Genomic DNA, 14,257 nt, shown 5'->3' on the forward strand with positions numbered 1-14,257 from the left:
CTGCATAGTTTTTGGATACTTTAAAATGGATAAAGTGATGAACTTTATAACTGCATTTTCTCAATAAAAATTGTAATTTAAATTAGGAATGTTAGAATTAATATTTCTAATTCAAAAGAGCTCAGCAGCTCCAAAAATCAAGAAGAAGAAGAAAAAAAGGAATGCAAACCAAAACTACCCCAAGATCCATGTGTCATGGATCCGATTGGCCCAAATCCAGAACTGACCCCAGGGGGTGGGGACGGGGCAAGCAACCCCATACACCCTGCGGGATGCAAAGTGGCGCCATCCCTGTGGGGTAGGGGCAATCCCAATTCCAGAAATCTATCCCACGGTTTCACTGGCAAAAATGCAAACCCAGGCTATTCACTCTGACATTCTGTTAGCACAGACTGGAAACAAAGTAAATGCCCAGAGTGAGGGGACCTGCTGGATAAACTGGCAAACGGCTTCTCAGGGGCACCCTACAGCTGGGCTCTGTGAGGGGCAAAATGTACCTTAGCTTACCATCTTTTGTTGTTGTTTGTTTTTGGTTAATCTTCACCGGAGGATATTTTTCCACTGATTTTTAGAGAGAGTGGCAGAGAAGGGGAAAGACAGAAATATTGATGTGAGAGAGACATCGATTGGTTGCCTTCCACATGTGCCCCAACAGGGGTTGGGGATCAAGCCTGCAACCAAGGTACGTGCCCTTGACCAGAATCGAACCTGGGATCCTTCAGTCCGAGAGCCGATGCTCTATCCACTGAGTCAAACCAGCTAGGGCAAACTTACAGTTTTGATTTTGACAATAAAGTAATATAAGATGTTTTACACAAACAAAGCTAACCTAAGAGAACACTCAATTTGTAGAAGTTAAAATAAATTATCAAATTGATGACATAAACAACCAGAGAAATTGCTTATTCTAATTATATATATTTGAAAGAGAGAGAAACATTGATCAGTTGCCTCCTGTATATACCCCGACTGGGACCAAACCCGCAACCTGGGTATGTGCCCTGACTAGGAATTGAACCAGTGACCTTTCCATGCATGGGTTGAGCCTCACTGGCCAGGGCTCCAATTATATTTTAACTATATCTTTAATGAGGAAGGCATAAAAACAGTATCAAAAATATCAAACTTTAATTAGTAATCTTACTGTTAATAAGAATATTATTATACCAAAATAATTGTGTCCTGTAGAATAAAGCAAATAATTTCAATGTTTTGAAGAACCAAGATTTTCATCTTAAAAATGTAAAATGAAACATTTTAAGGAAAAAAAAAATTTAATCTTAAATTTTGAATTGGAAACCATGTGGACACATACTTTTTTTTTCTTTCTTAAAAAATGTGTATGCCACATGCCTAAGCACTTCAGGGTGAAGGGGCATGTAGCACCTTCATCTTGCATAGTTCAGTGAAAATAAATCAATTATAAAATGACTAGAGGTCCAGTGCGCGAAATTCGTGCACTTTGGCGGAGTGTGTCCCTCAGCTCGGCCTGTGCCCTCTTGCAGTCCGGGAGCCCTCGGGGGATGTCTGACTGATGGCAGTTGGACATCTTTAGCGCTGCCGCGGAGGCGGGAGAGGCTCCTGCCACTGCTGCTGCACTGGCCAGCCATCAGCCTGGCTTCTGGCTGAGCGGTGCTCCCCCTGTAGGAGCGCACTGACCACCAGGAGGCAGCTCCTGCGTTGAGCATCTGCCCCCTGGTGGTCAGTGCATGTCATAGAAACTGGTCATTCCATCGTCTGGCCAAAACGGGCTCTTTGACATCCTCAGAGGGGTCCGGGATTGTGAGAGGGGTGTGTGTGAGGCAACCAATTGATATGTTCTCTCACATAGATGTTTCTCTTTCTCTCTCTCTCTCCCCGCCTCCTCCCTTCTGTCCACTCTCTCTGGAAATCAATGGAAAAAATATCCTCAGGTGAGAATTTTAAAAAATTAATAACAAAAATAAGGTGCAAAACTGCCATTCTCTGGAGCATTATCTCAATTAATTGAGATTTTGCTTCCTGGCAATTGATAGAGGTCTATGCTAGGAAAAGTCTACATTGCATGAATGGACTGTTTTGGGTGATTCTATTGACTCGGAGAGAAAAGTGGAGAGTGGAGAGAAAGCTTCCATCTTTTTAGAGAAATCTGAGCCACCAGGAGCAGAATGTTGCAGAAATACGGATGGTAAAGGCCATTCTGATGACATCTCATATGGAAATGAGGGTCAAGTTCTTAGAAGCTGGAGGGAGGATGATGTTTGCTATAAAGTGGCAGAGCCCTCGGCTGAACTGCATCTGTGGCCGAGATCTGTGGATGGTAGAACGTGTGAGTAATGAAACTGGCTATTGGGCAGGAAATTTCTAAGCTAAGTCAAAGTTTTGAAGGAGTCGCCTAATATCTCCTGAATACTATAGTAAAATGCAGGAAGAGAGAAACAACTTACAAACAGAATTGTTCATCAAAAAGGAAGCAGACTGCCTGGCCAGCATGGCTCAGTGGTTGAGTGTTGACCTATGAAACAGGTCATGGTTCCATCCCTAGTGTGGGGTGTGCAAGAGGCAGCCAATCAATGATTCTATCTCATCATTAATGTTTCTATCTCTCTCTGCCTCTCCCTTCCTCTCTAAAACCAATAAGACATATATATATATATATATATATATATATATATATATATGTGTGTGTATATATGTGTATATATATATATATATATATATACACACACACACACACACACATACACACACACACACACAAATAAAAAAGGAAGAAGACCTTAAAAATCTGGAAAATTCTCAGCCTATCCACATGGAAAGTAATGAGTAAGCTTGCTCTGAGAAAGCATGACAGGTGTGCCCAGATTTGATAAGGAGATTAGTATTAATTGGCCATCTCAAAGAAGTTAGGGTGATTTTCTACAACCCTGGGGAAATTAGCCAGCCCCCTACACAGAAGCCAGGGCCTATAGTCCAAGACAAAGAAGAATGACTGAAGGCATTTCAGAGAGCATGGGGTGCCCTCCCCTTATAGGCCCAGAGTGAAAGGGCCTGCTATTCACTTTTTTTTTTCAATTAGCAATAATCGTGCCTCAGATAAATCTCACTGGCTACGATAGCCACTGCACAATGCCTCCCCACGTACTTGAGCCACCCCTTTAGGAGGCACAGGCTGTACACATTGGTGGCATGTGTATGAGCCCTGGGGGCTGTTACCTGCCCCTAGAGTTTGGAAGTTGCAGTGGTGCAGGGGCTCATGACCCAGGCAGAGAGCCAGGCCCTACATGGGTGAGGCCACTGCAGAGAGCTCCCCACTAGGATGACCCAGGTGGATAGAGCCACTGGTGTGTTACTGCGGCCCAGGAGGGACCCCTACCCCAGGGGGCCCAGAGGCAGACATGAGGACAGAGGATTATTCTGAGGCCTTAAGGTTTTGGTTTTGCTCAGGACCTGTCACTTCCTGCCCACCCCTTTGGAATGGGAATGTCCACCCCATGCCTGTCCCAACACCTTATTTTGGAGGCACATTCCTTGTCTGGTTTCACAGGTTCACAGCCAGAGGGCTATGCCTCAGGATGAATTGTACCTGATCTGCTTGAAGTGCCCAGCTTCCCTGTGCTCCTGGCACCTGGGGAACCAGCTGAGTTCCTTAACCACTGGCCATGCTCCTCCCATATGACAGCTCAGCGCCAGCCCTGGTTCCTCCTCTGAGCTTCCAGGTGTGTCACCTGATAATGCCTTTTGTCCTCAAGCCACCACCTGGTAATGTCTTTTGTCCCCAAGCCCTGGTAGGATGCAGCTGCTCTTGCAGGTGCTAATCTCTCAGCTGGAGCACTTCCTTCCACATGTGCCTGTGCTCCTGGTGTGGATTCTGATACCCTGGTGTGTTAAGAAAATAAAAAGCTTTATTTTTAAATGCATATTGAAACATTTAGGGATCAATGACATTATGTCTGGAATTTGCTTAAAAATACTCTAGCAAAAAGAAGGCGGAAGAACAGGTGAAATCACTGAGACGGAAAAGCTGGCAGGTGTTAAAACTGGGTGACAGGTACACAGGTCAGTGTATGTCTGCAAACTCATAGTCAACAAAGAAAGAAATCCTAGTAATATTATATTACAGAGTAATAAAATAAGATGTACATAATGACACTAATTTCACAACTACCCTCTTGCCTTGGGAACACCCTTTGTCCTTATGGAAATGGGGTCCTCAGGCTCCTTTAGCTCATTAAAAATCACAGCAACCCTTTCTGTCCCGTCTTTGTCTTTAGCTTATGATTGACCACTCTACTTAAGGTTTATACATATTTTAGAGCTTGTAAAAAATGCAGTCTTTTTTAGGGAAAAGACTCTGGAAAACAGTCACCATCAGATGAGATGGACAGTCCACACACATGATAATATCAAAATGCTCAGCCATAAAAATAAAGGCCTTTTATTTGGTTTTTCTATGCCATTACAGGAACACGGGGCAATACCCTTGATCCCCCTGGGAGCTGCAGCCACACCCACACTTGCTGCTGCGGCGTCTGTGAGAAGCCTAGTGTCACATCCTGACTGACACACATGGCCAGGATGAAGCTCTGCTCTGGGTCATGGGGTCACCTTCTTGTAGGTGATGTGAAGATGCTGAGTCATGGGTTGGGTAGTGGTTGCCATGGAGACTGTCTGTTCAAGTTTGCCTTCAGAATTCAGCCTGAATTTTCGGGTAATCTGAGTAGAACAAAACAAATACAAAAATCTTAGTTTTAGCTTCCAAAGATATAACAAATGCTTGAGGTCTCACCACAGGCCAAGTGTTCCTGCAGGGGCTGCGACAAGTCACCTTAGTTGTGAGTCAGATGACAAACTGCCCACTGAGCTACAGCACCTGCCAAGATCTAGGTCTCCTCGCCTTTCTCTGTCCCCAGAAGACCATGACTTGGTCCCTCCCATCTTAGGGTACTTAGAAGCCATCTTCTTTTTCTGTCAGTAAATTATACACTTGATCAGGCAAAAGGTGACCTTCCCACTTCACTCCACAGCTTGCACTGATGTCACACATGTTCCTGGAAAACTTAGTAGCAGCACTTAGGAACAAACTATGGTGGCTGTTTCCAAAAAGGAAGCCTGTAGCAAGCAACCTGTGAGAAAACCTTTTCTGCCTGGGATGTCTGCAGAGTGAGGAACCACGACAACTGTTGAGAGATACTTCAGATGGTCACCCTTTCTAGTGTTCCAGAACATTCTGGGGGTTCCAGTAGCACATGAAATAGGAGTGTCGCTTTGAGCTGCAGACAACTGTATTGTAATTGGTCAACCCTCTGGCAGAGAAAAAGCCAGATTTTAAAGAGTCTATTTAAAGGAATTAGAGAGTCACCAAGGTTGTAAGGACCAAGGTCCCAGAGAGAAGGGAGTGCAGAGGGGAGACCCAACATGGCTCCATTACCTGCCACTTCACAGTTCTCTCTCTGCACTGCTGCAGTGGCTTTTGGACACACCACATGTAATCACACCCAGGGACCCAGCGAGCCTGTCCCTCAGGCTTCAGCTCTGTCTGTTTGTGCCAAAATCTGTGAACACCTCATAGCAGCCACCTTGCTCCAAAGCAACTTGGCAGCAAGAAGCAGGTGAGCAAGAGATGGGGAGACAGCCTGGGAGCAGTCACTGTGGCTGAGACACTGAGGCCACCTCTCCCTGGGTCCCAGGAAGGAGACAGTGTTGGGAAAAGCAGGTGAGGGGCTGCCCCATGCCCCCCGCCCCAGCTGTGCACACTCGCAGAGCGTGGCTTCCTGAGCACTGTCACCCCATCTCAGGGATGACAGTCAGCTGTCGCAGTGGCTGGCTCAGTGCCAAAGCTGGCAATGGCAGTGCCTTGCACAGGCTTCCCAAAAGCCACTTGTCAGTGTCAGGTCCTTGGGACTTTGTATCCCTTTGAACTTCCTTGTGCTATTTTCCTCTTCAAACTGAAGTTATTTGGAAAGATTTAAACTTGAGGCAGATGTACACTGCATCGCTCAGGCTCAACAGACCTCTTCTGGTGCCCGTGGTTCCATCTATCAATCCAGTGAGGTCACTAACAATAACTGTGGGCATCCTGAGACTGCCAGGGGTCCATCTGAGCCACAGACTGGTCCTTATTTCAATAAGGTGGGGCTGGAAGCAACTATTGGCCTTGCTGTCTACAAAGCAGAGCTTGTGCAGGCTGCTGCGAGCCCACATTCTGGAGAGGCCGCCACAGTGGGAGCTCTACTTCTCAGGCAAGCGCCACTCCCAGCCTCTGACACTTCAGGAAAACAGTCCATCTCTTTTTTTGGGGGGTAGATTCACTGGTACATTAACGTGTGAGAACTGGTATGAGTGATGAGCAGTTAATTTGCTTAAAGTGTAGCTATCATCACAATATAAGCAGAAGGGCATTTCTGAAGATTCCTGGGTGGAGTAATGAACAGTGCTTAAAAAACGGCACTGGGAGAGATCAAAGGTTGTGGCCACAGGGACCTGGCAGTGTGGCTGTAGCCTGCTATCACTGAGGAAGAAAGGGCAATTCTCTGTGACTCATGGAATGTGGGAGGTAACGGGGAGGAGGAGGTCAAAAACAATTCAAGGCTATGAGCCCTTGTTCATTCAGCTCTAATTCTGTGTTCAAGACCCCAGGCTGGCTTTGCTGTTTAATTAAACAGAGATGGTCCTTATTTTTAAGACATTCTTAGCTGTCCTAGTTGGTTTTCAACAGGTTGTCAAGACCATTCAATGTGGAAAAGACTTTCTTTTCAACTAACGGTGATGGGAGAACTGGATATTCACACACAAAAGAATGAAGTTGGACCCTTATCTAATAGTATATACAAAAACAATAACTCAGATCAAAGACTGGAATATAAAAGCTAAATTTATAAACCTCTTAAAAGAAAACATGAGCAAAAGCTTCATGACACTGGACTGGGCAACGATGTTTTGTAACACCAAACACAGTCAACAACAGAAAAAAACAGACAAACTGGACATCATGAATATTTTAAAAATTTACTGTATCGATAGCACCTTTTGATATATAAATGGCACCCCACAGAATGAAAGAAAATATTTGCTGGTCAAATACCTGATTGTAGAGGTAATATCCAGAATACATTAAGAACTCTTCCGACCCAACAACAACAAAAACAAACAATCCTGGCCTGGCCAATGTGGCTCAGTGGCTGAGCATAGACCCATAAACCAAGAGGTCACCGGTCCGATTCCTGGTCAGGGCCTATGTGGAGGTAGCATGGGCTTGACCCCCAGTAGAGGGCGTGCGGGAGGTGGCCGATAGATGATTTTCTCTCATCATTGATATTTCTTTTCTTTTTTTAAAAAAATATTTTTATTGATTTTAGAGAGGAAAGGAGAGGGAGAGATAGAAACATCGATGATGAGAGAGAATAATTGATCAGCTGCCTCTTGCACAACCCCTATTGGGGATCGAGCCCACAACCTGGGTATGTGCCTTTGACCAGAATTGAACCTGGGATCCTTCAGTTCGCAGGCCGACACTCTATCCACTGAACCAAACTTGCTAGGGCTCATTGATGTTTCTATATCTCTCTCCCTTTCCTTTTCTCTCTTTCTAAAAACATATTTTTTAAAAAAAGAGTTCCCAACAATCACAAAGATTGCTGGAATTTCATTGTAAAAAACAAGCAAACAAACAAAAAACCCCAAATAACCCTGTTCAAATATGGACAAAGGACTTGAATAGACATTTCTGCAAAGATACATGAATGGCTAACAATCCCATGAGAAGATGCTCAACAGCACTGATCATGGGAAACACAAATCAAACCACAGTGATGCCTCCTCACTCATCAGGATGGCTGCTATCAAAACCCCAGAAAACATCAAGTGTTGACGAGGACGTGGAGAAACTGGAGCCCTGTGCACATGAGATGGGAATGGAAAATGGTGCAGCTTCTGTGGAAAACAGTATAATGATTCCTCAAACAATTAAACACAGAGTTACCACATGACCCAGCAATTCCACTCCTGAATACAGACTGAAAGAATTGAAATCAGGGTCTGAGATATTTGCACACCCACGGAAGCGATCCAAGTGTCCATGGACGGAGGAAAGGTTAAACAAAATGTGGTCCATTCACACAAGGGAACATTAACCTTAAAAAGGAAGGAAATCCTGCCATGTGCGACAACATAGATGAACCTTGAGGACATTGTGCTGATAAAACAAGCCAGTCATAAAAAGACAAATATTGTATGATTCCACTTATATGAGATACTTAAGAGTCGTTAAAATCACAGAGAGAGAAAGTAGATGGTGGCCGCCAGGGGCTGGGGGAGGGGAGAAAGGTGAGTTATGGTTTCATAGATAGTGTTTCAGATTTACAAAAGCTATGGGGATGGATGGTGGGGATGGCTGCACAACAATGTGAATTATAAAAATCACTTAAGTGGACACTTGAAAATGGTTGAGATGATAAATTTTTTGTTATATGTATTTCAACTCAATATAAAAACATTGAAAAAGAAAAAAAAGTTGGGTGTGCAATAAACTCAAAGGCATTGTTGCCAGCAGATTCGTGCTATGAGAAACACTGTTAATGCAGGTCTTCAGGATGAAGGGAAATAGTACCACTGGAAACTCAGATTGACAGGAAGGAGGCAAGGGCAACACAGAGAGAAAATAAATGGATAACTGTAAGAGATTACTTCCCCTCATTATAATTTGTTTGGAAGTCAGCTGACTATTTAAAGCAAAAGTAACAATACCATGAAGGTTCCTAGTGTAGTGTGTTTGTGTGTCCACCCCCCACATGGACCAGGTGTGGTGACAGCAGCACAGAAGGAGAGTAAATGGAGTTACAGAGCTGTGAGGTTAGGACCTGTGAAATGGAAAGGGGAAAGTTCAGCTGCAAAGTGAGCACAGGATTATCCAAAATCAGGTGGGAAGTGGGAATGTAATGGTATAACACTGATTATAAGTTGAGATGCAGATAGCCTGAAAGCAGCCATTAAAAAAAAGGTAGTTAAGAAGCTAACAGAAGAAATAAAACAGAATGCTAAGAATATTTAACCCAAGAGAACATAGTAAGCGTCAACCCAAGGTGAAAGATAAACTCACAGGGAAAGGCCAACCCAGGGGGGAAGGTCAACCAGGCATGTGAGACCAGCCTTTGGTCAGCCAGGTCACTGCAGAATGGAGCCGTCCCCTTGTCCCCGCCTCCCACAGGCCTCACCTCTGCCTACTCCCTCCTTTTGCAGAAGAGCACTCTTTGCTTAATTAATAAAACCCAAAGTTAGTTCTCTAGCGAAAATAACCAAAACCCTGATAAAATAGGAAGCCTCTGGCAAGAAGAAAAAGATAAGACACAGAAAATCCAAACTCTGAAAATCTTGATACAAGGAGCCGTGAATTTACAAATGAAGTGAGGTAGGGCCTGGAGACGAACAGTGGAGGCAGAAGCAGCATCCAGGTCTGGGTCCCTTTGCTCCCCAGTGCCCGGCCCAGACATGTTCCCAAGGGGGTCACCACTTAGTCCTGTGGGGGCCACCCTTGCCAGGGGGCAGAAACAGCTAAGGAGCTCTACGAATAACTGATACCAAAATGGACAACATCTGAAAAAATTATTTAATTCATTATAACTAGTAAAAGTGATCTTCAAACATGACTCAACATTTAGTTATTAATATAATTCACTGCATTGACAGCTTCAAGTGGAAAAAACACAGAATCTTCCCCAAAGAGGCTGCAAGAGCATTTGAAGAAACTCAAAACCCTTCCTTGAAAACAATTCTTAGCACACTAGAAACAGGATCTTCTTGACCCGGCCACGGCCTCCAGCAAGCATCAAACAGGGCTGTGACACAGCAGTACAACAGGAAGTCAGGCCTGAGGTCAACAGGTTCCCCTGTGACCCTGGCAGTGCCATGCCCAGACCCGGTGGTCAGAGATGGACAGATGTGACTTGGATGGACAGAAACACACAGAAACCACCAACAACCAGTTAGAAGATGAAATGGAGACAACCGTCTACGCACATAGCAACAGAAACTATCCGGCACTTAAGGCTTCACCCTACCATGAAGTAGCCAAGACCTATATGATTTAAGTGATAAAGAAATACACTTTTGATATCTACTGAACATACCACACTAGACCTGAAATCACTGCAGCACACCATCACGCTGCTGTGTAGCACTACCCATGGAAAGACTCCAGTTCTCCCCCATTTAATTCGTGTATTCACGCAATCTTGATTTATATTTTATGGACCTAGACAAGCTCATTGAACAGGTTATCTCAATGAGGAACTGCTTAAGAATTAACCAAGAAAAGTTAGCATTTTAAAAAATATCCTCACCCAAGGATATGTGTATTTTAAAAACATGTTTTGATTAACTTCTGAGAGACGAAGGGAGAGGGAGAGCAAGAGAGAAACACTGATGAGGTAAGAAACACCAATAGGCCCTAACCGATTTGGCTCAGTGGATAGAGCGTTGGCCTGCGGACTGAAGGGTCCCAGGTTTGATTCCAGCCAAGGACATGTACCTTGGTTGCGGGCATATCCCCAGTAGGGGGTGTGCAGGAGGCAGCTGATTGATGTCTCTCTCTCATCCGATGTTTCTAACTCTATCCCTCCCCCTTCCTCTCTGTAAAAAATCAATAAAATATATTAAAAAAGAAAAGAAAGAAAGAAACACCAATTGGCTGCCTCCTGCAGGTCCTATACTGGGGATTGAGCCTGAAACCCAGGCATGTGCCCTAACTGGGAATTGAACCGGCGACCTCCTGCTGCATGGTCAACACTCAACCAACTGAGCCACACAGGCCAGGTGATGTGTTGTTTTTTTAAGTTGATTTTTCGAGAGAGAGGAAGAGAAAGAGAGAGAGAGAAACATCTATTGGTTCCCTCCTACATGTGCCTGAACCAGGGATCAAACCTGCAACCTAGGTATGTGAATCAAACCCAACACCTTTTGGTTTCATGGGATGTCACTCCAATCAACTGAGCCACACCGGCCAGAGCTAATTATGAAAATTTAAAAAAATCAAGAACTTTCCCTAGACATTAAAATATAACAAAGTGTGGTAACTTTAAATTATTAGATGATTTTAAATTACTATTGAAAAAGTAGACAAAAAGAAACAGACCCCTCCCCCTATTTATGGGGAACGTGGCTTGAGATAGGCATGATATTTCAAATCTGTGGGGTCACCGTTCATCCATCTGAGGAAAATCAGAACTATATGTTGCATTCTGTAAAAACAAATCTGAGAGAAACTAAAGGTCTGAGTGTAAAAAGGAAAGCTACAAGAGTACAAGAAAATGGAAGAATCATTTTATCATTTTGGAGAAAACAACTTTCTGAGCATGAACCCAAATCCACACACCACAAAGGAAAAGACCCCCAGAGGCAACCACAGAAAAGCTTACAACCCGTGGGTAGAACACATCATAAACCAAAGTCACACAAGCCACCAAATGGGGAAATGCAGACACTAGATTAATATCCATAGTATATTAAAAGCCCCCATAAATCAATAAAAAAAATGAAAGCCCACAGAAAAACAGGCAATGACTTTAAACATCAAGTACACAGAACAAGAAATACCAATACGAGTGTGGGGAGTCCTCCCTCTCATAAGTTAAATTTAAAACACAAATGAGATGCAATCTCTTCTTTATCATATTAAATTCATAAAGTTTGAAGATACAGCATATTGATAAGGGAGTAGGGAACCAGGCACTCATGCAATGCTGGCAGGAATTCATTAATAAAAAGAATTTATTTGTATCTATCAAAATTTTAAATGTACCTATCCTTTGATCCAACAATTCAACTGGGAGAAATTTATCCAACAGATGTGGATATATCTGCAAAAGTGGACAACACAAATGGAAAAGGATGCTTTTGACAGAAAAACAAGGAACCTGAGAACCTCCCTGCCCACCAGCCAGGACATGTAAGTGAGGAAGAATGATGTGCCATGGAGACAGACAGGTCCCCAAGATAAAGTAAGAAGTCAGAACAATGTGCAACCAATCCTGCTTACACCACAAAGTGACGTCTGAGAGGGATGACAGGCTTACCTGCTCCACGTGGGGCTCCTTGGCAAAGGAGATCCTGGCGATGGAGTGGGATGCGATGCACAGCTCCTGCCCGTTCACCTCGCCCTCCTCCACCTCCACAATGCCTGCAAGGGAGGACCATCAGTCCATGACAGCCTGCCATGGGCTCTTGGCTGTCCGTCTTTGCATTCATGATTGTACAGACCTGAACTCTGCAGCCATCAAGGCCACAAGGCCCCTTGTCTGCAATGAACCTCCTGATATCAAGAGGGGGAAAACACAACTCCTCTTACTAGTACAGCCAGTGCAGGTGATCTACAGAGGGTCGCCCTCTCCAGGGGTGCCCTGATTCCAACTTCCACCCGCCTTCCCCATCCCCCTCAAATAGGTCCCCTAGGATCTGAGAGGAGGGAAAGGTGGCCAGGGATAGACATTCCTCTGGCTGCCCACTGACTTGCAGTCCACCAATGTCCTGGGCTCCATTCCAGATTGGGCTGGTCCTAACTGTCCACCTGCTTCCAGGAAATGAGACTCACCTGAGCCAGTGAGCAGGTAAAGGTTAACAGCTGGGTTCTGTGTAATTTCTAATTGATGAATCTGGTAAGCTATCTTAGAATGACCTCATTTTAGGGGCAAAGCAGACTTCCAGACAAAAGCTTTCAGACGGACAGTGAGCCTCCCTGGTCTAGCTCTCTCCCTAGGGCCGCGTCCCCATAGGAAATACCTGTCTGTAGCAGGATTCTGGGAGCCGGGGAGTGTGCTGTCATTGAAGGAACTCAGGTGAAAAAAAAATCAGCCTGTCCTCACAGAAACACTCCCTTACCACCTCCTGTGGACCTCAGAGAATGCAGACAGGACCCCACCTGCAGGCCCCACTGCACTTGTCCTGATGCTTCCTGCCCTGAAAGGCACCCACAGGATTAGGTCTGTGTCCCAACTCACCCCCACAAAATGTCTGTGAGCAGGGACACCGGAGCGACTGAAAGAACAGAGGCAGATGCTACCTCACCCAGGGCCATCTGGCTGGCTGGCAAGAGGTACCTGTGTTCTGGGCGCTGACGAAGGCCACCTTGTTGGTATCGGGTTCTAGCCGGATGAAGCCGCACTCTCTGTGCATGGGCTTCCGTGTGTCCGGGTGGAAAGCGTTGAATCTGCATGGGAACCAGGGGGTGAGGACAGGGCAGAGGTGAGGGTAGGGATACAGGGCCCTCAATGCAGGCTTTGCGTCCACCCTCCCCACTTTATAAGGCCCCCACTGAGCACAAGGTTAATACACTTCTCGCTCACATGGAAAGACACTTGAGCAACCACATTCGTGGGCTGTGGCCACCAGGTGCATTAGGGGTTCGACCTCTAGCCTGGAAGCACCCCTTGGAACCTCCCCACACGCACACTCCGCTGTGCTTGGCACCACCTCAAGGACAGCCAACATGTTCTTTATAATTGTGCTTACCCTTTCCAAGGCTCTTTCAGCGCTGCACCTGACATGCTTCAGGCCTCAGCACCAAATCCCACCCTTGCACCAGGCCTGCCCTCCCCAGAGCTATCATCTTGCCTTGGACACCCACTCATCTACACGGTGGGGAAAAGAACAGGCCCTGAGTCAGGACTCCACTTCTTATCAATCAACCTGCATCATGATGCAAGTTCACGGTGATGGAAGAGACAGCTGCGCTGACAATTCTGCACTTGGACTCTAACAGAACTTTGCCAGCACTGCGAGCTGCCGTTGGAATCAATCCCTGAACAGGGCAGCGCTGGCGGCCACAGCACATGCCCTCTCTCCACAACCCTAATGAGAAATACACTCTAGATCATAGTCTAACACACTCACAATTCTATTCACCAAAACAGATACTTTGTACTGTAGTCACAAAATTATCTTTAGGTTGTAGCCCACTGTTTAACAAGACTGTTTTATACTGCCCGTTATTTTTTGTTATCCAGAGTTTCCTCTTCAGCGTTATGTACAGAATATTACTTTGCCCTCATCCATTCAGTCAATAATACAAAAAGGTAAGAGATACTATTTTTAAAAGCAAGATCTTCTAAATCCTTCTGAAGTTTCTAGGCATGACATAAACAGAATCAAGTTAATTTAATAAGATTTTTAATATATAATTAAATGTACAGCAGATATTGGGGAAGGGCAGACTTTTACTTTTTATATTTTTTCATTGCTTAAACTTTAAAAACTGCGTGTTATCTCTGAAATTAAAAATAAAAATATT

General features: G+C 44.8%; 1 protein-coding gene across 3 annotated transcripts in view; it reads right to left on the reverse strand.

The window, feature by feature from the left end:
• Positions 1-2,777: 2,777 nt before the first annotated feature.
• The window catches only part of THAP4 (THAP domain containing 4), a 31,857-nt gene continuing 20,377 nt past the window's right edge, over positions 2,778-14,257 (reverse strand). The window contains exons 3-5 of one of the 3 annotated variants that reach the window (XM_079782283.1): positions 13,068-13,177; positions 12,048-12,151; positions 2,778-4,695 (exon numbers count right to left, since the gene is read on the reverse strand). In XM_079782283.1, the coding sequence (XP_079638409.1) occupies positions 4,576-4,695; positions 12,048-12,151; positions 13,068-13,177 (334 nt within the window). In that variant the 3' untranslated portion in view covers positions 2,778-4,575. The remainder of the gene's footprint in view (positions 4,696-12,047; positions 12,152-13,067; positions 13,178-14,257) is intronic. The other 2 variants (XM_079782281.1, XM_079782282.1) reach the window with 2 other exon arrangements.

This window comes from Cnephaeus nilssonii (assembly GCF_951640355.1).
Source record: "Cnephaeus nilssonii genome assembly, chromosome: 10".
In the NCBI taxonomy this organism is placed as follows: Eukaryota; Metazoa; Chordata; class Mammalia; order Chiroptera; family Vespertilionidae; genus Cnephaeus; species Cnephaeus nilssonii.